General features: G+C 47.3%; 1 protein-coding gene across 2 annotated transcripts in view; it reads right to left on the reverse strand.

Annotated features, from left to right (window-relative positions):
• ADAM19 (ADAM metallopeptidase domain 19) overlaps window positions 1-25,542 on the reverse strand; it is a 93,826-nt gene that overhangs the window by 29,215 nt on the left and 39,069 nt on the right. For both annotated transcript variants that reach the window (XM_060093722.1, XM_060093721.1), the window contains exons 5-12: window positions 24,265-24,341; window positions 15,322-15,514; window positions 14,588-14,653; window positions 9,818-9,889; window positions 6,233-6,399; window positions 4,212-4,296; window positions 3,386-3,525; window positions 1,127-1,304 (exon numbers count right to left, since the gene is read on the reverse strand). In XM_060093722.1, the coding sequence (XP_059949705.1) occupies window positions 1,127-1,304; window positions 3,386-3,525; window positions 4,212-4,296; window positions 6,233-6,399; window positions 9,818-9,889; window positions 14,588-14,653; window positions 15,322-15,514; window positions 24,265-24,341 (978 nt within the window). The remainder of the gene's footprint in view (window positions 1-1,126; window positions 1,305-3,385; window positions 3,526-4,211; window positions 4,297-6,232; window positions 6,400-9,817; window positions 9,890-14,587; window positions 14,654-15,321; window positions 15,515-24,264; window positions 24,342-25,542) is intronic.

Raw genomic sequence — 25,542 nt, forward strand, 5'->3', positions numbered from 1 at the left:
CAACCCCACCAGGCCCTCCGTGATAATACAACTCTCTGAAGGGTCTGGGCTGATTTCTCTGAACTCATGGTGGAGCGGATGGTGAGCCTTTAACTAGTTCTTGTTTTATTATGAAAGTTACGTGCTGGCACTAAAAAAAAGTCAGGGGCTTCCCTGGTGGCGCAGTGGTTGAGAGTCCGTCTGCCGATGTGGGGGACACAGGTTTGTGCCCCGGTCTGGGAAGATCCCACACGCCGCGGAGCGGCTGGGCCCGTGGGCCATGGCCGCTGGGCCTGTGCGTCCGGAGCCTGTGCTCCACAACGGGAGAGGCCACAACAGTGAGAGGCCCACATACAGCAAAAAAAAAAAAAAAAAAAAAAAAAGTCAAACCATAGAGAAGATTATAAAATCAAATAGTCTTTTCCCACATATACAGACCCTCAATCTCACCCACATAGTTTATTCTGAATACATAGAATACTCACACATTCTCCCACAAATTATTTTGCATGTTAACGTACATATTTTCATCCTTCAAAAAACAGATATGAAACTATTCAGTTCTGCTTTCTGCAGAAGAGCGAGCATCTGTTAAAAGTGAGAGAGCTATGCTGTACGCCCACCACTCTCATTCTGAAGATTATAAGGAAGCAAAGAGCTTGTACACCAAGAGTTCTGCTGCTTCTTCCTCCTAGAAGCCCCTTTCAGACTTGCCAGTACTTCCTACATCCCCTTCCTTTCAGTCATCTCTTCTCCAGGCCAAACAGCATGAGCTTGTTATTTTAAGCATCCTCATAATGCCCAGGTTCAAGTTCATATATCTGGCTGCATGGCCTTCAGAATAAATTCAGTACAGCTGGAGGGCCAAGGAGGCCACCTGTGGCTTCACTGGCAAAAACTGTGGTTTCTGGGCAGACCCGATGCTCACAATCTGGACATAAACAATGTCAACTTCAAACCGGGAGAGTCTACAGACGTGGTCCATTCAAGGCTTACTCCCCACATCTTATTTGTGATGGGGTCTTTGATAGCCACGTGTGTGCAGGAAATGCCTATGACTAAATTTTCGCTTGCATTCTCTTTAACCTTGAGATTTGAAGCCAATGCAAAGTCTTCCCCTCTCACTAGCACCAGCACAACAGCTTACCTCCTCCTCTCCACAGTCACATTCTTCCCCATCTTCCAGGTACCCATTTCCACATCTCTGGCCTCCATACAGCGTCCTGGTGTCCGGCATGTTGGAGAGACACATCCCTCCGCCTGACTGCAGATACCTGTCCAGCTCCTTCCTGTTGCATCTATTGAACACTCTGGGAAAGGGGTGCCTGGGAGAAGAACAGGGTTGGAATTAGCTGGGAGTCTGAGCATCAAGCAGCCAGAACAGCATCAATCCTGCTGCCCATGAGGCTGATTCCAGCTGGACTCAGACCCCTATAGTCCCATGCACATATATTCTGCCCCCCTAGAACATCACCTGTACATTAACATTCTAAGAATTAAGAAATATTAACCACCCCATAATGCTTTTCTTTCTCACGCTCCATGGAGGCTTTACTTGAGAATTTGAAGCAACAATTTCAGCCGTTTTCATGAAGGAGTTGCAATAAATAAAGGATAACTAGTGTGTTACAATAGGTCTCTTGAGCCTTAGAGCTGAATAAAATTCCAGCCAACCCAAACTCTTCCTGAAGCTGATATTAGATGGAGATTTTCTTAGAACAGAAGACCAGGCCAAAAAAGGCCAAGTTCAAGGGTTTAATTTCTTTGTTGGGCCAGTGATCTGATCTCTGTTCTAAGGATGCAGGCAGCACTCCAAACTCAACCAGCTAACTCACAAACACATGGTCATTATCACAAGAATATGAAAGGTCCTGGATCCCACTATTGGGAAAAAGAGACAAAAGTCATACACTCTCTGGCGCAGGTCAGTACCACAATTTGGGTCTATAAGGGAAAAGTTATCCTGATCCCAATTCTCTAAACCAACTAAAGGGTAAACACTGGAGGGTTTTCTTCAGTTGTCAGGAATGTCACAAAGAACTTGTTACTAATAATTGTTAAACTACTAAAATTTGTGAACAGCTTAAAAACAAATTGGAGTAGTAATTAATATAACTCTCTCAACCATTTGTCTACAAATATGCTTTTTAGATTGAGAAAGAGGTGGACTTAATGGTGAGCTCACAGGGGTTTGAGCATGACCCATGGAGTTGTCCCCTGCATGTCAACATCATCCTTTGTGTGTCACTTTCTCTGAGAAGTGAGGAGAAAACAATGGACACTGGAGCTCCAAGAAAGCTGCATCTCCTATCTATCTATCTATCTATTTATTTATTTAGGCTGCATTGGATCTTCACTGCTGCACGCAGGCTTTCTCTAGTTGCGGCAAGCGGGGGCTACTCTTCGTAGCAGTACGCAGGCTTCTCACTGTGGTGGCTTCTCTTGTTGCAGAGCACGGGCTCTAGGCGCACGGACTTCCGTAGTTGTGGCACACGGACTCAGTAGTTGTGGCTCTCGGGCTCTAGAACGCAGGCTCAGTAGTTGTGGCGCAAGGGCTTAGTTGCTGCGTGGCATGTGGGATCTCCCCAGAGCAGGGCTCAAACCCGTGTCCCCTGCACTGGCAGATGGATTCTTAACCACTGCGCCCCCAGGGAAGCCCCTGCATCTCTTCTTGGAGACACACCATTCCCTAAGAAGCATAAGCAGACCCTAATGGTTTGGGGTGGGAGGAACACAAGCTCCCACCGTGGTGCCTTCTGAAGAGTGACTAGGGTCCCGGAAGAACCCAGTGTTCTCTGCTGAGTCCAGGCACTGACTTTTAAGCAACTCCAGAATTCTCTTTCAAAGGCTCTGGTTTAAAGACCCCTCACAGCTACAGGGAGATGGAGCTGCCTTATCCTTATTCCTTGTGGTAAACGCAGCCTGTAAATTCCCTGAGGAGTCACTGGTGGCGGGGGGGGTGTGGGTGTGTGTGCTCTCCTTCCCTTTCCTTGTTCTGGAGGCTACCTCAGCACGTTCAATCTGGCCTGAGGCATAACAGCACTGATCACACTTCGTTCACATGGCGGGACTGAGGACTGTGGCTGTTATAAATGGGTTCTCAGCAAAAATTCATGAAGTGGAAAAGACACACGTGGTTATGCCAATTTTATAGCTAAAGAACCCCAAGACAGAAATTAAGTATATCTAAGGTTACACCACACCAAACTTCCTGCTAGAAACCTGTGCTCCTTCCACACGATTGTTTTCTTGGTCTTCTTCCAAGGCTTTTGTGGTCAAAACCCCCTTTTTCTTCAATGCCCCCGTTAGTATAACAGAGGCTCCCTGGGCCGGGAGCAACGCAGGGGCCGCACTGGCCTCTCGTGCTCTGCCGTCCTCCCCGTCCTCACCTTCCCGCTTGACTCACCCGGTGGCGGCTGCCATGATGCACCCACCATCAGCCGCGCTGGCGGAGCAGCAATCCGCAGAATCATGGCTCATGCCGAAGTTGTGGCCCATCTCGTGGGCCATGGTGGCAGCCACGCCAATGGCATTCTCAGAGTGGTCCTGCTCAGGGAGACAGTTCAGGTCAAGGACATCTCCCCGCTACAGCCTGCCTCTTCTTTAGCCAAGCCTCACAGCCCTCCACTGATTATACAATTGCTGTGCGTACGGGCTCGGTGGCTAAAGCCTGTGCTCTTAACTACCCTGCTGCATCTGTCAATAAATACAGGTGGATAGAGGGGTGGACAAAGAAATGGACAGCAGCCTCCTTGCTGTCTACTTCACAGGTCAGACATGAGTAGTCCAAACACTCTCACAAAGTCAGAGAGAACTGCAAAAGAGGGCAGTAATTTCCTGTGACTCTGAGACAGGCTCTTGTTCCATAAAGATATACAGAACAACACAAGACTTCAGATTTAAAAAAAACCATTTTATCTCTGTATCTTACAATCTCTGAGCCCCTGGTCTGGAACATATAAGACATCTAGTGATGTATGATTAATGTAATTGCTTCAAGGTTCTCCTGAGCTTGAAAACTGGGGATACATTACAATAAATGAAAATTCATCCCTGAGTACCTCCACCTCGTAGAACTTAATGCCTTCATTTTAAACAACCGCCCTTCTTTATGTCCAATCTTCTCTTTTCCTGCAGCAATTAATATAAAATTATTTTTTAGAAGATGACCTCCTGTCTTGTGGGGCAATTCTCCGCCTTCTGCAGCATCAATAATATTGGCTGAGACTCACCATGTTGACCCCTCCAGACTGGTACACAGAGCACATGGCCATGAGGGGGGCCAGGCCAATGGTGGTGCCGTGGAAAGACATGCCCCTGCAGGAGGGAAGGAGAGAGGGTGACTGGAGTGGGGACCGAGAGGGCTGTTTCCATGTGCCCAGGAGTGGGTGGCCATCACGGCATTCCCTGGCCCTGCTGACATTCCCAGATCATTCCCAAGAGCCCACTACTCTAGGCCAGCTGGACAACTTCCAGGTCACCACACCTCTCACTTCCTCTCACCTACTCTCTCACTGCTCCAGAGAAACAGAAGAGAGAGCAAAAGGTCACTTCTTCCCACAATATGCCCGTAGCCCCATTCCCTGGAAGGAAATGGGCAGGGCTTGCAAAGCTGCATCCCATTCCTGCTGCAGAGGAAAAGGTCAGAGGGTGGGGATGAGGGAAGGGTGGCACAGGTTCTGATGCTGAAGTGAATCATGCCCACTTCCGCCAGCTGCCAGGGTGCCCTGCCATATCCCTGGCTCTGTGGTATGTGTATGGGGGGGGGGGCGGTCAAGGCAGCAGCTGCGGGAGCTGATGCTTCATTCCTGCATCACTCTGGGGCCAAGGAAACAGATGTGTCCCATCAGGAGCCTCACAAAGTGCAGCTGGGTGCAAGGATGAGCTGTTTTTGCCTTTGTTTTGCAACTGTGCTCCTAATCTGCCAACAGCCAGCTACATTCCCCCAGTTTAATACACGCTTTTCTCAGCTGTATGCATCCAGGGCAGGGGCAAAGGAGTGAATAAAATACCAGTGTTTTCGTGCATGCCACAAACATGATATTTATTTAAAGCATCTACATGGAAGTTCATTACCTCATGCTTTTATATCTCTGTGTTTGTCTTCTTACTTAGAGCATGATATCTTAGAGAGTCAAGGCTATCTCATTTATTTTGGGGTCATTAGAACTTAGCATAGAATCAGACACATAGTGGGTGCTTAATACATGTTTGTTGAATTCAAGGCACATTTATCTTCAGAGAAACACTCTGCAAAAAAATACATGCAAAGCTCTATGACGCCCTACTGGTTATCTGATAAACTCACACATGGCTCCAAAGAAGTCCTACTGGAAATTGGATTCAAGGTCTTGCCCAAAGCAGAACTCCAGGCTTTCAAAGATCAGGCCAAAGTTTTGGTAACCAAAGACTCTTCCTAGGTAAATGTGCCATCATGAAGTAAGCACTCGGGTTATTGGTACAGCTATTTCCCCGGTCTCTTTTAAAGAGTAAACAAAGGTTTAAATGATTGTTGTTTCAGAGATATTTAGGAAACAGGAAAAAAAAATGGTTTTATTATGTATGTGCCTTCTGTTGTAACTTCCTGAGAATACCTTTGGAAGTCAACACTAATAAATACTAGATAATCACCATGGGGGACTGTCACGGGCCACCATGACTCCCATCAGTTTCTGCTCTTTTCTCTCTGGGGACTGAACAAACTCCAACACAACCGCCCTCTCCCCCCATGTCTGTCTCCCTCCTCCCAAACACACTATTCCTGCACTATCTGCCACTTGACTATCTCGTAGTCGGCCCTGAGCCCCTGGGAATGACAAGAAGGACAAGCCGAGACCCCTCTCCTGTGCCTGCTTTGGGTGATTAACACCCATTCTAGAACAAAGCACCAGGAAGATCAAGGTGAGCCCCTTAGAAAGTCTGTTTCAAAGCAGCCATGACCACAGTCACTCACTTCCCAAATACACACCCAATTGTTTCAGAGACTCAACTAAATATGTCTAAGGCTAATTTTCTTATTTGGGTTGTAAACACTTCTTGGGATTGCTATGACTCAGGCTTTTTAATATTTTCCTGGATATACTGGGTATGGAGCACATGCCTGAGGAACACTTCGTTACCTGGACTGGAGAGTCAGGATGGCTTAGTCCAGCCAACCTTCAGCACTGGGGAGAAAAGGACGAACAGCACACGCACTGCAGGCAGGGGCTTTGCAGCCAAGGCCAAGGCAACACATATGGAAAAAGCTATTTACGTGATTAACTGTGCATTGTCATGGCTCTTCCGGGCGAGCAGCTTGCGCCTCCAGCTAAGAAATGACCAGAGGGTAGAGTACGGGTTCTCCGAAACTTCACACATATTCCCGTGAGTCCACACTTCCAAGCCCACGAGGGCAATCCGGATATTCAAGGATCGGTAAAACTGAAAACACACACAGAAGAGTCACAGCATCATCTGTTAACACCATGTGAGATGATGAGCCCCTTCCTAGCCCAAGCGCTCGGAGCACAGATTCCAGATTTCTCTGCTATACACGCCTCCAAGGGGAGGAGGGAACAGGTGTTGCTCTTCACCTTCTCAGAAGGGGGACATCCTGAGACAGGCACGACATCCTAAGAGAGGCTCTGCCCCTGGTGGCAGAGCTGGGGTGACTTAGCTTAGAGAAACCAAGACTGAGATAGGACACAGAGCTGTTTTCAGACATGCACGGGGTTCTCATGTGGAGAAAGGATCAGCATTTTTGCACATGAGCCTAAAGTGGGGCTCAGTCTATAGGTAAAAAAGACAGGAAGACATTTCACTTCAAACAGGAAAAAAGCTTTCAAAGCGAGCTAAGCCACGCTGTCATCTGTAATAAGGACCTTGGGCCCAGGTGTCTGGTACAATTATCCCTTGCAATTCCTTTATGGCCCTTATCATTTTTATACAGGTCTAAAAAGTTCTCTTGTATATGGATTTTCAAAACAACTTTATTGAGGTATAATTTACATATCACAGAACCCACCCATTTTAGGTGTACAGCTCAATATGTTTTAGTAAACTTACCAAGTTGTAAAGTGATCACCATAATACAATTTTAGACTATTTTCATCACACCAACAAGATCCCTTATGTCCATTTACCATCATTGCCCATTTTCACCCGCAGACCTGGGCAATCACTAATCCACTTTCTGTCTCCACAGATTTGCCTTTTCCAGACATATTCTATAAACGAAATTATACAATATGTGGTCTTTTGTTATTTCTTTCATTTAACATGTTTCTGAGATCCATCCGTCTTGTAGCCTGTATCAGGCTGCCATTCCTTTTTATTGCTGACTAGTATTCCATTGTGTGGATATATTAATGGATTTATTGGAAGACGTCTCCGACTCATTTTGGAAGTAGATGGGTATAAATGAAATACATGTAGACAGATGTGCTTACTTTCAAATTTTCTTTCCCCATCACTGGGGGTTTTTGGGTTTTGTGAAGGATGCCATCAACAGGTTGCAAGCTTTAGGCCGCAAAGGTCCCAGATAATCTTCAGGATTTTGTCCAACCCAGAGATCCTGAAATTCTATAAACGAGCCTTGATCCTTGGGCTCCTTAAGGCTAGAGCTACATCTAACTTTCATGACACGGTATCTTTCATCTCACACACACATAGCAGGAAGAGGGTTTTCCTTAAAGCCAAGTACTGGAAGGCGTAGGTACAAGGAATTCTTCGACTGGCCTCTACCCTAGAGAATACTGAGACAGCAACTTAAAGAAAAAAACTGCAGGTAAACCTGGGTCACGTGAGCAGGAGATGCCACCTTAATCCGAAAGTGGCAGGTACCGCCCCAGGTAAATATAACAATCATAGCACAAATGCTTATCAAGTGCTTTCTATGTATTAAGCACTGAGGCCTAGAGAAGTTCAGTAACTTGCCAAAGTCTCAGCAGGAAGCTGGCAGAGCCAGGATTAAGGCCCGGATTATTAGACATCAGAGTCTACTCATGACGACACTACACTGCTGAAGTGCTACCATATTTACACATCCAGAGAATCAACCTGCCCCCAAGAAACTGTGATGTAAACGGGCTCCAGATTCAGCAGAGTATCCGTTGATTTCAATGGAAATTTTGATTTTCCTGTTTTGTGCCAGGTCAATCATTACAGAAAATAAAGGGTTTGGATTTCAATTTGAACTTGCTTCACTAGGGAGCTTTTTGAGGACTTAAACTTGGCTTTTTTCACAGTTAAGGAAAAACATTTTTGATTGGGTTCATGATTCAGCCGATTAGTGCAGTGCATTCCAGTTTTAGTTCCATAATAGTTCAGTTCAAGTAGGCGGGTCAGCAAGCCTCAGAGAAGTGAGTTTGCCTTCCCTAACCCCAGCCAGGAGTGACTAACCTCAGCTGCAGATGAGAGAACCGAGACTGCTTCACAGAGCACACCAGCTGGCAAGGCTGGGGGCCTTCCAGCCAGGATGCGGTTTGCTAACGCCTCTCTTCTCCTTCCACTTTTCACCAGCACCCCTGGTTCTATCACCCAGACCAGCTGCAGAATCTACATAGGGGAGACCCAGCCAAGTCTCCCACCTGCAGCATCTCCAGAACAATAGATGCCACATGCAGGATAACAGGGTCTACCCCCAGGGAAACAAGCTTTTCTTGTTTTCCCAGATGCTGAGTGTTTGGGTTGTGGGATCATTTAGATGTTATTGTTGAGTGAATTGAAGGCTAGAGAGAGGACTGGACTGTGTCCCTGGAGTCCTTCCTTCCAGGAAATGCCAGTGTTTGACTTTCACCAGGCATCAAACACTGACCAGCGTTTCCAGAGTCATCTACGGCAAAAACACAGGGCATAGACCTGCCCATCCAATGACTTCAGAACACTACCAAATTTGCTTGTCAATCCCTAAAAATATTTGTTCTCTTCCTTATCCTCTAATATTAAAATATATATATATATATATATATATATATATATATATATATATATATATATATATATATATATATATATATATATATATATATTCCCCCTTGAGACCTGGGATCCAGGAATCCCTAGCAAGCCCAGAGTTAAGGTTCAGAAGTTTTGTGAGTGCCCTGAAATTGTACAATAAATGTGATCAGATCCTCAAGAGACCTGCGATCCCAAACATTAAAATCTACTTTTTAAAACTATTTACCACTCGCCTATCAAGAGGCCACTGTCATTCTAGGTTACCTCTTCTGCATTTTGCACTCTTTCATATAAACAAAGTATTTCCAAGTCCCAGACCAGCCTATTCTAGTAAAATTCAAGAATCTGGGTATTTCCTAAGAGCTTGTTTAAAAGAGCCTGACCTAGGAAAGTTAACCAACTGCATGGCTTTTCTAAGAGACAAAACCAAATGATTTTAGAACTGTTTTACAGATGGAGATTATACAGATTGACCCCAAACAACCCACTCCTCAACTTTTAAGGCAGGGATGAGGGGAAGGGGGTCAGAGGACAGCACTCTGGGTCCTCACCCCTGCTTCAGCTTAGAGGAGTCTGTTTTCATTGGACTTTTATATTAGACATTGGAAAAAGGATTCCATCAGAAAAACAAAAACAATCCAAAGCTACTGATTTAAATCAACCCCTCATTTTGTAAATTAAAAAGCAAAACAAGACAGCAACCCAAACAAGACAAGTTACTTGGCTAGGTCCATGCAGTTGACGGTCTTGTCGTGACCACTGAGCTTCGGCTGCATCGCTACTGCCTCCCAGAAGCTGGTGGGGCAGCCAGTCGAGCAAGAGGCAAGTCAGGTGTGATCTCCTATCCTGCAGCTCCTCTAAGGTGCTGGCACCTTTCCCACAAGGACACACCTGGTCTCACCTTATCAACGTAATTGGCGATCTCCATGAGCTTGTGTTTGGTGGCGTCCTGGTCTCGTCGATTCTTCTGAAACTAAATGGGGCAAGCAGAACTAGGTGAGACCCCAGAACCCTTCCCAGGACCCCTCATGCGCCCCATTACTGGTCTTTGAATTCCTTTTCATTTTCTTCCGTCTTCTAGGACGACTATCTCCCTGGCACATAGTGTCAGCTTGGGAGGGCAGAAGCTGGGTCACATCCATCTTAGTACCTCCCACTGCTAGATCAGTTCTGGGCACACAGTAGGCATGTAACAGTTGTGCAGTGAACTGAACTGTCTTCCTCCAGCCTGTGAAGTCAACCTCGTTCTCCTGTCCTCCTAATTACAAGGCCTCCTGCAAACTTCCACTGGGGCTTAGAAGAGGGACCAATCCAATCCTTGCCTCGGTCATCACCCCAGCATGGAGCCACCATCACAGGGATCTCACAAGGCCTCCGTGCACATGATCAGTCAACATGGTCAAATTGTTGCTGAACACCTGCAGTGTGCAAGGCACTGCACTTGGTGCTGGGTAGGATACAAAGTGTGTGGTCCTGGTCCTAGCCTTGAAGGAGCTTCAGTTAAAACACAGAGAGGACCAGAAATAACAACGATGGCAGATGCTATATTTAAGGAGTATGAAATAGAAACGGGCTGAGAAAACCTGCACAGAAATAACTGCAACAGGAGGCCGTGTGAATGACACAGAATGAGTGCTGGCAATGAGGATCATAAAAGCTTGGCGAATAGGCTTCACCTGGCACGCTGCTCAGATCAACTAGCAGTGCCTTCCACAGCGAGGAGAATTCTAAGACTGCAAGGGGCTCGGCAGGAAAAAGCGCTGTGCTCCATCAGAAATATCTGCCGTGGGTAGCAGGAGGGGCACATTTCGGTAGGTAGCCTCACTTTATCACGCCTGCTTCAAAAGGGTAGATCACGGGCTTCCCTGGTGGCGCAGTGGTTGAGAGTCCGCCTGCCGATGCAGGGGACACGGGTTCGTGCCCCAGTCCGGGAAGATCCCGCGTGCCGCGGAGCGGCTGGGCCCGTGAGCCATGGCCGCTGAGCCTGCGCGTCCGGAGCCTGTGCTCCTCAACCAGAGAGGCCACAACAGTGAGAGGCCCACGTACCGCAAAAAAAAAAAAGGGTAGATCACTTTCAGCTGCAATGATGAAGGAAAGCTTCACAGCATGAAGATAAAATTGGTTACAACTGCAACCTAAATTTGAAAATGATGGGTATGTCCTATATGCTGCCATTGTTACACAGAACCTGGGTACCTATCTGATTTACCTTGTGTACACACGATATATGTTACTTCAGTCCAAACCTTCACGTCCTTCCTCCACTGCATCCCACAAGAATATACAAGAAAGAAATGAAAAGAACAGCCAAATAAAACACTCTGGGATATTTGTCCAGATGGGGGTGTGTCTCAGCCACGATAGGGGGAGAAACGCACCGTTTCCTATCCTCCCACTGCTTCTGGACCTTCCTGGGCCTCCTGGGAACCGTGACTCATCAGAACTGCAATCGTCTCACTTTCACCATTGCTTTCTATGGAGTTAAATCCAATGTAAGATCCTGGGACTTAGACCTTTCCAAGGTGTTAATCCTGAAGTTTCTCTTTACTGAGTCATCCCATTTCTAAACTCGGCTCACGGCACAGAAAGTGCTGCAGCATTTAGGGAGTATTTATTAGAACATCAGAGTCAGATTTCATTGTCTTTCAAATATATTAATCCTATCTTCAAACAGCTGCCGGATAATACCACCATAGTTTTAAGGAATGTATCATGCTATCCTGAAGAGCCTCCGGCAAGAGTCAGCAAACTTTCTGCAAATGGCCGGACTGTAAATATTTTAGGCTTTGCAGCCATAAAGTCTCTACCACAACTACTCAACTCTGCCATTGTAGCTCAAAAGCAGCCATGGACAACACATGCAGCGGCAGGCATGGATACGTTCCAGTAAAACTTTATTTATAAAAACCCGGAGTGGGCTGGATTTGACCACGGGCTATAGTTTACAGACCTCTGATGTAAAGAAAAGAGTATCTCCCACTTACACTTTCTGGGCTGACACGGGCCTTAAAACACGGTGCATCACCTGGTCTTTCCCAACTGCCCCACATTCTGTCTGTATCTTGAAAAGTCCTTGGCATACCTGTTCTCACAGCTACCCTGTCTCCTCCTCCAAATCCCATCTTGCTCTTCCCCCACCTGGATCTCCCATTTCACTTGAGGAATGAATAAACTGAGAACCACTCCAGGTGCTCCCACCTAGGCCCAGGGAGCTGCAGGGTCATTTTTACTGCTAAAAACCCTCTCTCTCCAGTCAGCAACCCCATCCATGTCTCTGCTCCCTGTGCTAAGTCCAGAGCCCAGAGGCGAAGCCTGGCCTGTCTCAGCACCAGGTTATAAATCACAGATAAGGCGGCCCTCCTCTTCCCTGTCTGCCCGTCCTCTCAGATTAATTAATTGTCAGGAATACATTTCTGCCCACGGAGGATGAGAGGCCACTTGGAGAGGGAGTGGGGGAAGAGGTGGTGAGGGGGGCAGGGATTTATGAGCCTGTGAGCCCAGCCTGGCCTATTACTTCCCCACCCACCCCTGCCCAGGACCTGAGTTGTGAGCTCATTCCCTATCCACCATCCACTGAGCTGCATGAATCACGGCCTGTGGGCAACACCTATGGGGCGCTGCTGGAGACCCTCCCTCTAGAACAGGAAGATGGCTCTAGGCACAGCACAGTTCTGGAGGCACCTCGGGCACACACTTTTCCTCTTGGGGGTTTGCTGTGACCCTGGAGGTCAGGAGACTGAAGATGCCCGATCCCCACCCCACCCCCGCTTCTCCAGCTTTCAGACTCACACCCAGTGGGTTTTAAATCCCCACACCAGGAGTCCTCTGGTGAGAGTGCAAGGCCGAGGGGGAGCATCACCCCACCTTTCCATTAGAGCAGCTGTGTTTCTATATGCTTAACTATTGGGGTCCCAGGAGCTTTCATCTGAACAAAGGATTCTGCAGCAAAAAAAAAAAAAAAAAAAAAGAAAGGTTCGAGACCTCTGTATTAGACGATCTCAAATGCAAAGCTTAAAGATGTCCAGGAGCCGGGGAAGCTCAGCTCTCTTCCAGCAACCCTCCCACTATGGCAGTTCTGTTAGGCAGGGGCCAGCGCCATTAGCATCTCCCATGACTGTGCAGCTGCGGCTTTTAAATCACTTAGGATTTTGCTCCCCACACCACTCCCCCATCCTACACCCACACCAGTCTTTGGAAAGGAAAACAAAAGAGAAAAAAATGAAAGAAAGAAAGGCTGCTGGAAAAACCAATACCGACATCAATTAAAAAGCAAAACTCCTCTCAAAGCAGAACAAGATGTTCCCTCTGGGCTTCCCTGGTGGCGCAGTGGTTAAGAATCCGCCTGCCAATGCAGGGGACACGGGTTCGAGCCCTGGTCCGGGAAAATCCCACATGCTGCGGAGCAACTAAGCCCGTGTGCCACAATGACCGAGCCTGTGCTCTAGAGCCCACTAACCACAACTACTGAGCCTGTGTGCCACAACTACTGAAGCCTGCACTCTAGAGCCCACGAGCCACAACTACTGAGCCCATGTGCCACAACTACTGAGCCCATGCGGCACAACTACTGAAACCTGCACTCTAGAGCCTGTGTTCTGCAACAAGAGAAGCCACTGCAGTGAGAAGCCCGCACACCACAACGAAGAGTAGCCGCCACTCGCGGCAACTAGAGAAAGCCCGTGTGCAGCAACGAAGACCCAACGCAGCCATAAATAAATAAATAAATAAATAAAATTGAAATATATATACATATATTTTTTAAAAAAATGTTTCCTCGGCCTGGGAGAGCCCTTCACCTCCGTGTCTCTGCCCAGTTAACGATTCCGTGTCCTTGCAGACACTCAAGGGCCCCCTCGTCCTGCCACTAACACTGGAAGGCAGCTCTTCCAGCGCGAAGTCTAGTATTCTTCCCCCTTCCCTGCACTGCCCTCCAGGATCTGTGCTGTGGGATTGCTCCTCTGGGGGAGCTGCTAACTAACCCATTTGGATGGTATGTGACAGATGGGAACTGTGATGAGTTCTGTCTGAAAGGGAGCCCCAGGCGAGGTGCACTGTTAGAACGTGGGGAGTGCTCAGCTCATCTGACCTTCCATGCCCAAAAGATATGTCAGTTCTGTGGTTGAGCCACTACATAAAGTGAGAATGAGGTAAAATACGGCTAATTTAGGCAAATATGGGTCATAGGGCCTAAATCCATTCTTTAGGAGTCAGCTTCAACACCACTGCCTTGGGAAGCTTTCCCCAATTCATTATCTGCACTCTAATCCTCTACAATGAACCACCCTAGCAGTCATCACACTTGGAACTACAGAGTTTTTCTGCTGCCACTGTAAACCCTGTGATGTGAGGGGCAGGTCTATCTCTATTCTCCCAAAGAATAAGCACCAAAACCTAAGGGTCTTCAGACCCAGTCTAAGAAATGTTAACCTAAATAACATTCTTTGTCCTGGTGTTCTGATTAATGTACTGAGCTGGAAGAGACTTCTCCTTGTTTTTTTCCCAACTGTGTTTAAAATAGCAAAAAGAGCCTTTGGTCAGATTTAAGGTCAAAATCACATGACAAACCGGAAAAAGAGGAATGCTTTAGTATTTCCCCAAAGCAGTTTGAAGGCTGGAATGGAAGCTATCAAGAGAGCGATTTTTCTGCTAAAACCCACTGCCTCCCCCTTACCTCTGCATAATCAGCCACAAGGTAAAGCTCCACATACTTCATGGAGTGTAAATCTTCCCTTTTCATCTAAGAAAGAGACATAAGCAGATCAGAGCTATAGACATGGTGGACTTGACCTCATTTCAAAAAACTGCTCAGAAATGGTACAGTTAATAAGCAGCGGCCCTCCTTACTAAATTTGTACCTGGGATCTGGAGACAACCCCAGCTATGGTCGCTTCATCATCACCCTCACTACACCTTCCGCCCGCCATCTTGGTTATCGCGGGAGGCTGCTCTGGGACAGTGGGTCCAGTCCTTTAGTCTCCAGAAATAATGAGCTGGCTGCCTAGTGCAGACAGAACAGAGGCTGACATACCGTGAGGGAACATGCTGACAATCAAGTTCCCAAAAGACATTTAAACCATATACCTCTATTTTCGGTATAAATAAATACAAGCATTTTGTGCACATGGTTAAGTGGCTATTCCAAAAAGGGAGGCGTATATTTTTTTCTCACATTTTAAAGTTTCTGAAATCAGCACCTTACTTTAAAGGTAGTAATGTTTTCCCCCAAAGCAGTTATTCTGTCGAAAACAAGGGTTTCTCACATTCAACAATGACTTAGAGGAAAAAGCTATTTCCTCCTTCTTAGCCATCTCCCTTTAATTTAGAAATACTCCTGGATCCAAGGTAAGGGTCCTCAGAAGGGACAAGCCTATCCCCAGGCTAACTCCTGCGCTAAGAAAAACTCACCCTGCGAGGTCGCTTCTTGATCTGGTTTGTAAACTGAAGGACCCAGTCCCTGGCAGTGGGCTTGGAGTGCTCGAACCCACAGTTCCCGGGGGGAAGCTTGAGATGTTCGGATCTGTAAATAAGGTGGTGGCCCTCGCTGTCAGGGAGGGGCTCGATGATGTAGCTGAGGTTACTGCTCACCATAATCAGTCCTCTGTTGACGGGAGAAATAGAGTCTCTGGTCAAAGATTATGGTCCTGGAAAAGTCCCTTGCTCAGGCCTCAGTTTCCCCATATACAAAATTTCACAGTTGGTTTTGATCATTGCTTCTTAATCTTATTATGGGGTCGTGCACTCCTTGGTGAGAATCTGACGCAAACTCAGACCTCCTCTCCAGAGAAATGCACATGTATGTGAGATGTGGTGCACGGTTTCAGGGTACAAAAGCATATCACAGAGAAGCTTGAAGGTTCTAAAAGGGCTGGACCAGGGACAGCTCATAATCATAAAGGATGGCATGACTAGGATTCCAAAAAACCTCCCAAACCCAAACACAGCATACAACAGATCACAGGTCAAAACTCTATAGACTGAGAAAAAGACGGTCTGGTGACTGGAGAAAGAATGCTGGCCTGAGGATGAGGAGACCCAAGTTCTAATCTTAGCTCCAACATTAAATTGCCAAATGCTCTTCAACAAACCTCTTCAATCACTCCAAGCCTCAGTTTCCCCAAGTGTAAATGCAAATGATAATTTTCTAACTTCACAGGACTCTTGGGATGATTAAATGGAAAGACAAGTGTCCTTGCTCTTGGAAACCAAAGCTAGAGACATCACTGATGGCATGCCTACCAGCCCCAATTTCCCTGCATCAGCAAGGCAGCTCTGAGGTGAGGTGACACCCACAACCAAGCATGTGTGACTACTCTTTTCTCTGGGTTACAGATACTAGCCTTGAACTCAGAATAAAGATGTGCGTTCATTCATTATATTTTTCCATTCATTGAACCCTTACTCTGTATTAGATGTAATCTAGACATAATCCCTGTCCTTGTGTAATTCACATTCCATTGGAGGACAGACATTCATTCCACAAATACTTCCTGAGCTGCTGCTATGTGCCAGGCATCGTGCTAGTTGCTGAGGATGGACTAGTGAACAGGACAGACAAGATGCCTGCCCTCACGGAGCTTAGAGTCTGAACATGGGAATAAATCACTACAGTATGTTAACAGAGAAGGCAAAAAGCTTCCATCGCCCTGAACACTCATGTTGGATGCTGCTGCCCGGGGTGTTACAGCAATGAGTCTTCTGGGCACTTTATCTGGACTCGGTGAGAAAGAGTGCACAGCTTACTATCAATCACTATCACCAATAAGAGGCCCCCGTAGCAGGTATTTGCCACCCTTGACACTGTGAGATGAAAACTAGAGCAAGGGAATGTTATCAGGGCCCTGGGGAAGGAAGATCCCAGCAATGTACCCCAGGGAGTCCACAGCATTTCATGTGCTCCAAAACCTCAGGCTCTATCCATCCAGAAATTTCAAAAGGTAAAGTGTAGCCAAGTCAGTCTTTGCCACTCCAAACTGGCAGGAGGACCTCTCTTCGGCTGTCTCGGCTTCCATCCCTGCCCCTAACACCTCCGGGTCCCCGCCCAGGTTTTGCCCTTTGGGAAGAGCCTGCGACGCTCTCAGGAGAGACAGCGCCAGGCCCTGATCAGCAACAGTCCTTCCTGGAATCCATCCCTGGTTGACCTCATTCCGGTGCCAGGGAGCCTGACGACTTCCCGGCTACCTCACCCAGGCTGACGCAGCAATCCCAGACCAGCCCCCCGGCAGGACACCCAATGGGCTGCCTGTGCAGCTGGGGGTGAGAGTGGAGCAAACAGCAAGGGTCACATCCGCTCCCGAGTCCAGACGGGAAAGGGCAGAGGGCAGAGCTGCTGTGGGCATCCTGTTCTCAAGCTATCTTCTCATCTTGGCTGACCAAGGCCCCTCCCCGTCACCTCAGTTTCCCCCAATGGCTACAAACACTGGAAGCAGAAGGCTTCACCACAAACCAGCAGATGGCTTTGTGTGCAGTGGGTCGTGGCTGTGGAGATAACACCCAGTGGATGGAAAGTTCCAGTGTAGCTGACCAGGCATCACTGGAATAAACCTCTAGGCCGAATAGGACAGAGACAACACAGAAGTTTGGTGCACAGTGAACAACAATCATGGTGGTTATAAACTACTGAGTCTTTGCTATGGACCAGGCACTGTGCCGAGTATTTTATTATTCACACCAACTTCTATGACCCTTACAAATATTATCCTCATTTTACAAACGAGAAAACTAAGGCTCAGCGAGGTTAATCAACTGACCAAAGTCACACAGGCAGTAAAAACCTAAGCATCTAGGTCCCAAGACCTTAACCATGACCTCACACTGCCTCTGTCACCAGAGCCCTGTAGAGTAGCTATAAGTGACAAGAATCAGCAACTCTCCTCTGAGGCGTGATTGGCCATTACCCAACTGGGCTGTCTGAAGTGAGACACCAACTGGGAGAGGCAGTCAGTCTATTTCTCATTTTTAGACACCGTTTTTTGAGAGTTAACTATATGTCAGGCACTGTGCTTATAATCTTCATTCTTATTTCATTCTTACATCAGTGCTGTAAAGCACCATCATGGGTCCCATTTTATAGATAAGGAAACTGAGCTCCAGAGAGATTAAATAACAAGCTCTCATGGGTATGCTGGGGCCAAAGATTTAAGGTCCGGCAGGCTCTGGACCCCATGCCCTTAACCTCTATGCTATCTGCCTCTATCAGTGAGTTCCAAACCTAGGGGTCAGAGATCTTAGGATCAAATCTCCCAGATCTATCCATTAGAATATTCTACAGGGTGTAGTAAAAATGGAGATGTCCAGGCCCCACCTAGGAGATGCAGATTCTGTAGGCCTGAGCAAGTGAACAAGTCCCATAGTAATCCCCTGCACAGCCACACTCAGGAACCTTGACCTGGAGCCCAGCCTCTGGCAGGGGCCTGTCTTTTCACAGAGCTCTAAGCAATTCTGTTCCAGGGAGTGGGCAGATTATAACTGGAGAAACACAAGCTCAGAAGGACATTGAAGGTCCTTCCAGCAACAGGACTCTGCGGCCGCTACCCTCCCCTGCCCCTGCTGTGGCTGCTGGTAATGTGCCTGTGTCGTTGTCACCTTCCCGACTGCCTGGGGATGGAGGAGAGGCTGGCACAAGCCCTAGCATGTCACAGCGAAGCCCACCAGCTTTGAGAGTGGGGGGATTTGTGAGAATCTACTTCCCAGGGCCCTTCCCTGTCACCAATCCCAAGCCCTGCTAGCTGCCCTCCCCTGAACACTCACCCGTCATTTCTCCTTCTAAGTGTCTCAGTTGATCTAATTTGCTAAATGTAAGCACTGGCAGAGCTTAGCGGCGGTGGGGGGGGGGGGGGGCGCCGGAGGGGGACCCATGAGGTTGGGTGGCCAGGACCTCACACGCTATTCATTGTTGAGAGCTTGGTACAAATGAAATTGTACAGAGGAACCCTGGCAGGGCAGGCCAGGCAGGCAGCAGGTTTAACCCCTGAATGACTACAGGACTCGCTCAAATGCATCCTTCCAGGAACTAGGCAAGAACTGCTTCTTAGGAATTTGTCCATTTAGAGCTGAAGCCAAGGGGACACACCGTACACACCTATATCCAGAGCTGCCCTAAGAGGTAATCACTCTGTCACACTTCTTTCCTTCCCCCCAAATCTGCATGCAAGTGAGAAGGAGTTACAGGGAGCTTCAAAGGCAGCACAGAGGTGACGTGGTCACACGGGTGATGTGGTCCCTCTGGGATGGGGTGGCAAGCCACAAGTGGACAGCATGGGCTCGGGAGTGGGACACACCTGGATTCAAATTCTGGCTCTGCTGTCTGCTAGCTTTGGGCTAAGTTACTCAACAAAGCTGTCCCTCTCACAGGGCTGCTATGATAGTTGACTGAAGTAAGAGGCAATGTTTACTAACAATTAGGGTAATATTTAAAAAGGATAGCTAATAGTCATTGAGCATGTATGATACACAAGGCAGGGTACAAGGCATCTTATTCAGTAGCCATTCAGCACATATGTATTGAGCACCTACTGTGTGCCAGGAACAGTTCTAGGCACCGGGGATGCAGCATGATAGGAAAACAAAAAAAAGTCCCTGATCTCAAGGAAGTTGCACTCATCACCTCATGTAAATCCATCAATGATGTCACTATTGTTGCTCCCATTTTACAGGTGAGAAAACTGATGCTAGGGAACTGAAGCAACCTGTCAGGTTTTATACCAGGAACTGCCTGGCTCCAGAATCTATACCTGACACAACATGATGCTGCCCTGTGAGGGCTTACTCTATGCTTGACACAGAGGTAGCATTTCTTATCTGTCCTGCAGAAGGAAGGCCAGGTATTCAAACCGGAAAGGGCCACGCCTCTCCTTGGCAAAAGAGCAGATAGGCATGGACTGGCTCCTTCTGTCCCGGGCGCCCCACCTCCTGGAAACTCTGCCCACTCTCTCTGCAGCACAGAAATTTCGACACTGGAGAGTCCTTTCCATGGTCTTGTCTACCCTGCTTTCTTAGATAAGAGGAAGCAAAGCCCAGAGAAGTAGGAACTTGCCCAAGGTCACCTAGTGAGCTACTGTTAGAGCTGGGGGCAGATCCCAGGTCTCCTGACATCCAGGCTCCTTACTCACGGGCGGAGCCATGACACCACTCTCAGCCCCCCACCCAGGACTCAGCAGCCCCCTGCTCCGTGGGCACCATCTAGAGAGCTGAGCTGGCCAAGGCAAAGACAAGGAGGAAATGAAATGAAACAGGGGGAGGAAAGCTCAGAGATCATACAGCCGGGAGGTATGGAGCCAGAGAAACTCAGGTCGCTTGACTCTAAATTGTGAGCTCCTTCTAAGCCATCACATAACGTTCACACACATCCTCCTGTGCTCACTCTTAATTTCATATCCTCTCTCTCCCACAGAGTCTGAGTCCAGGGACCTGGGGTAAGGTATAACCACAGTGAGTATGGGCCCCAGGGTTTTGAGGACAGATCTGCTATAAGAGTGATGCATCAAATAGATGACTACAGGTGATCTACGGTATGTCTTTGAAAGACTTTCTATGTAATTAAACTTGCCAGACATTAGTACTTAAGATACTATAGAGCCATTAAAAGAATGAGCTAGATCTATGTGTGCCTACGACATAATGTTAAATTGAAAAAAGAAAAAAACCAATTATAGAATGGTATGTATAACCCTATAACCAATCTCCCTTGGATTAAAAAATCACATATACACATAATTATGTATTTCAATTATGTATACTCCCCAACAGATTACAGATGGGGAATGAGATTGATTGAAATGGCAGGACAGGATAAAGAATTTTCACTTCTTTTAGTTTTATGCTCCAGTATTATTTGGATGTTTAGCACACTCATTAGTTACGTAATGATAATCTTCAATAGCATTTTCTTTACAAATAAAGTGAACAATCAGGTCAAAAAAATGTTTTTACTGCAATCAATACCTCTCCTGCTGATAGACAGTGAGTTGGACACACATGTGTGCAGGCGCACACACACGTACACGCATGCCCAGTGTCTGCCAAATCCCACAGGTTCAGTCAAGGACACCTCAACCCAGTAATGTCTAGATTTCTTCACAAATAATCATTGCTCCTAAAATTTATACTTTATGTTAATTTGCAAAGCATTTGTGCATGCAAGACATTGTAGAGGACATTTAGATGAGTCCTTCATAAGAGACAGGCTTGGGGAGTATGGACACTAACCATCCCTAGGAAATGGTGTGCCACATCTTTTCATTGGTGTAGTTTATAAATATCCAGAGCTGCCACTCTATTCTCAAAGGAGTCAGTGGCCTAAACAAGATTACAGAGCATTATATTACATATCCATGTTCCTTTTTGGAAGGAATATTTCTAAAAGGATACACAAGAAACGGGTAACAGCGGCTGCCACTGGGGAGGGGGGATTCGGGAAACAGGAAGCGTACTCTTTCATTGTACGCTCTTGTATTATTTGAATGTATTTTTACTATGATCCCGGATTACCTCTTCAATTAAATTAGCCTAAAGAACTGCTTTGGAGAGAAGAGGATGCCCAGCAACAATCTAGAAACTCAGCTGGATTCCTCTGTATTTGTATCATCAGCCTGAAGATCCCACTTGGTATAAATCCTACCTATTTTCTCCAGTCACAAAGAGCATGTTTCCAGGAGAGAAGCACAATTGCTATGGAGATTTTCCATTGCAGCATCACTTTATGAGCCTTAGTGGGGGGCGACTTGAGTGTTACGAGGGTTTGAAGCCTGCTGCTGCTACAGCTGCTCCTACTCCAGAGTCTGAATGGAGCCATCTGCCATGCGTCTCCAGCTCTTAAATCAGTCGGGCCCACAGACACCCTTGGTTTCTTAAGGTGTGTAGTGAGAAGGCTGGGAAAATAAGGTGGGTGGACCCCATAAAAGGGAAGCGTGCAAAATAGAAACACATGGACGGCTCACCCAGTTTCCCCCTATCAGCACAGCTGTGGGACTGATGTACGAGAGGCCAAGCCAAATTCCCACTGCCCCAGACCAAGAGGACAGAGGCATAGGCAGAGAGAAGCAAGTCACACCTGCATGTTCCCTTTCCTCCTTCTTGGGACAGATGTTGTTCACTTGCAGACTGCAGATGGCTGGGCCTGTAAACACCACTGGAAGGCCAGCTGGCTAGGTTCAAATAGGTCACTTGAGCAGGGGATTTGGGGTCTCTGTTATGGCCTCCCAGCCAAAGCTTGTTTCCTGCCTAATTCCCTCCAGCCGACTCACCATGAAGCCTTACAGATGAGACATGGCTCGATTTATAAACAAACACGTGGGATCTGCAGCATGATGGGCCTCACATTGGCATATGAGCCTGGGTGAGTCTTAGCATGGTTTCATTGCTATAAGATGATAATAATCCCGTCTGCATGCTATAGCGTTAACACAGCACTTAACATTCTCTACCATGCCTATCATCCGTGCCCACTTTACAGATGAGAAACTGAGGGCTCAGGAAATTACTTTTATATGCCTGTCTTCCCTCCACCCGTGTAGGGCATGGGCATAGAACAGACACCCAGTGTTAATTTGCTGAATGAAAGAAACAATCATTGGCTCAATCAATCAAGAGAGAGGAAGGGTACACAGTGGAAACACCTCCTACTGGCTCATGAGGGCCAACGTGTGCGTATCTGCCCAATGCTGCCTTCAGTAACATCATGTTGATAGCTTCGAATTGGTCATGGTGGGAATATTTTTACCAGCATACTGGCAGATGCTACATATCAGTGCTTTTTTTTCTTTTGTTTTCATAGAGCTAGGTTATCAACACACTGGGTATAGGTACCACATAGTACAGGTAATTAAAACCCAGGCAATTAGTATAGGCAATTAGAACACAGGTTTTTCAGATCATCATCTCTTTTCCAAAAGGAGGGGAGGGTGGGAAGAGTCTAAATAAATGATTTTTATTACTCCAACATACATGTATAGATCCTACTATATGCAAAGCACCAGGGTAGGCTGGAGGAGAGAAACAGATATTGAGATAGAATTCATATTCTCAAGGAACACATATTCTCAGGTATAAACTATAACGTGCACACATATCACCTGGGGATCTTGGTAAAAATACAGGTTACAATCCAGTAGGTCTGGGTGGGACCTCAGATACTACATTTTGAACAAGCTCCCAGGTGATGCTGATGGCGCCCCTCTGCGGGCCCCGCCCGGGAAGCACGGGTCTGGGAGGTGACTGAGTGCTTGTATATACTGGCCAGTTCTAAACGTTAGATATCTATTAGCACATGCAATCCTCACAACACGACAGATATATATTTCCCTTATCCACATCTTACAAAAGAGACCATCAAGGCCCAAGGTCACCCCTCTGGTCAACTGCTACTTGCTCAAAGCCAGGTCGTCTGGCTCAGAGAATGGAGTCACTCTCTTTCCAACATGCCCCCTCGTTGGAACTTTTCAGTTCATTTTCTGTCTTGAAGATTATCCTTGCTTCTCCCTTCTCTTCCTGCTCTTTTCACTAGCTGCCTATTTCCCTTTTTTGCCGCCTATAAGCACTTTTACCAGAGAAGAGCAAAGGAGAAGTGGGAATAAATGCTCAAATTCATCAACTTCAAGTGTATGAACCATGTCTTTTATTTCCTATATCCTGGTGCTTTGACACTGGGACCTTGCTCCCGCCCCCAGGGTTAGCCAATTCCTACAGATGGTAACTCACCAGTGAGCACAATATGCCTTTCCAATGGGCTTCTTACTCTCTGGGCCGCCCACCCCCCCGGGCCTGTTCACCCCAGGGCCAGGTACCAGACAACTAGGGACAGCCCCATGCCCCAGATCCCACAAAAATGATTCAAACTAGCCAATCCTAAGCCTGCTTACCCTGCCTTTCCTGTTCCTTTCCACAGAAACCACAATAAAGACTCCTGCCCACATTCCCTCTCCCCCCTCTGCCTCCTGACTGACCCCTGTGCCGCCCTGTGCCCCAGGCCCAGCATGGCATGCCCCTCCTCCTGGGATCTTGAGTACAATAAAGTGTCTTTTCCATGGCAGTTGTGTCCTGCTCTGTTGGCTTCACCATACCTAAATAATAATAAAACCTCAAGCTCCTCAGGAAAGAGTACGCTCAATCCCCAGTGAATCTGTGGGTTATCTATTATTAACATTATTATTTTTACCATCATCATCATCAAAGGATTATTTCCCTTGTCCCTCCCAAGCTCAGCCCTTCTCAGAGCTGGCTTGCATACATTCTCAATAGACAGCTTCTCAAAGTCCCTGCCCAAGGCCAGCCCCGCTTAGCTTAAAAAATTCCATTCCTGGGGAGAGTCTCAGGTGCCCCCCCCCCACCCCCAGCACTGTCAGGGCCTCTTACCTCATTCCCCGGCAGGTGCTGAGTGTGACACTGGACTGTTCTGCCTTCCTCACTGTCCCATGGTAAAAGCAGTGATCCTAGCATGGAGAAAGCGGGTGGTCAGACCACAGGATACTGATAAGCATGGCAATGTTAGTGTCTCGTAACGTCAGGGATGATTATATACCTACCCTAAGCCTACAATCTGCAAAGAGCTTTCTAAGCCACCATTTTAGTTGACCCTCGCAATGTTCCTGGGCGATGGGACAGGGTGGATGCCAACATCCTCACTGAAAAGATGAAGAAGCTAAGGCTCAGAGGAGCAAAGAGATTTGCCGCAGGTCTCACTGCTAGCTGGAGAACCCAGGATTTCAGATCTCTCTTTTTTTTTAATTTTTTCCAGAGAAACCGTTTATTTATTAATTTTTGGCTGCATTGGGTCTTCACTGCCGCGCGCGGGCTTTCTCTAGTTGCGGCGAGCGGGGGCTACTCTTCGTTGCGGTGCACGGGCTTCTCATTGTGGTGGTTTCTCTTATTGCGGAGCACAGGCTCTAGGCACGTGAGCTCAGTAGTTGTGGCTCGCAGGCTCTAGAGCGCGGGCTCAGTAGTTGTGGCGCACGGGTTTAGTTGCTCTGCGGCATGTGGGATCTTCCCGGAGCAGGGCTCGAACCCGTGTCCCCTGCATTGGCAGGCGGATTCTTAACCCCTGCGCCACCAGGGAAGTCCCTCAGATCTCTTTCTGTGACATGATGCTGGCCACAGGAAACACCGTCTTCTCAAAAGCCTGCCTCCCCACTAGACTCACATCCTTGACCCCCCATAAGGACTGAACAGTGTGCCCCCGCAAAATTCATGTCTACCCAGAACCTCAGAATGTGATCTTATTTGGAATAGGGTCTTTACAGATGTAATTAAATTAAGATGAGGCCATACTGAACTAGTATTCTTATAAAAAGAAGAGAGGACACAGAGAGACACACACACACACACAAAGAAAAAGGCCATGTGTAGATGGAGGCAGAGATTAGACAAAACTAGAAGCCAAGAAGCACCAAGCATGGCCAGGAGCCACTAGAAGCTGGAAGAGGCAAGGAAGGATCCTTCCCTAGAGATGACAGAGTGAGCATAACCTTGATTTTGGACTTCTAGCCTTCAGAACTATGAGAGAACACATTTCTGTTGTTTTAAACCTCCAAGTTGATGGCACTTAGTTACAGTGGCTCTAGGAAACTGATCTATCCCCCATCTTCCCTGCCCCCCTTGAATCCCTACGCGCTTGGAGCAGACTTGATTTGGCAC

Source organism: Mesoplodon densirostris, chromosome 3 (assembly GCF_025265405.1).
Source record: "Mesoplodon densirostris isolate mMesDen1 chromosome 3, mMesDen1 primary haplotype, whole genome shotgun sequence".
NCBI classification, from domain to species: domain Eukaryota; kingdom Metazoa; phylum Chordata; class Mammalia; order Artiodactyla; family Ziphiidae; genus Mesoplodon; species Mesoplodon densirostris.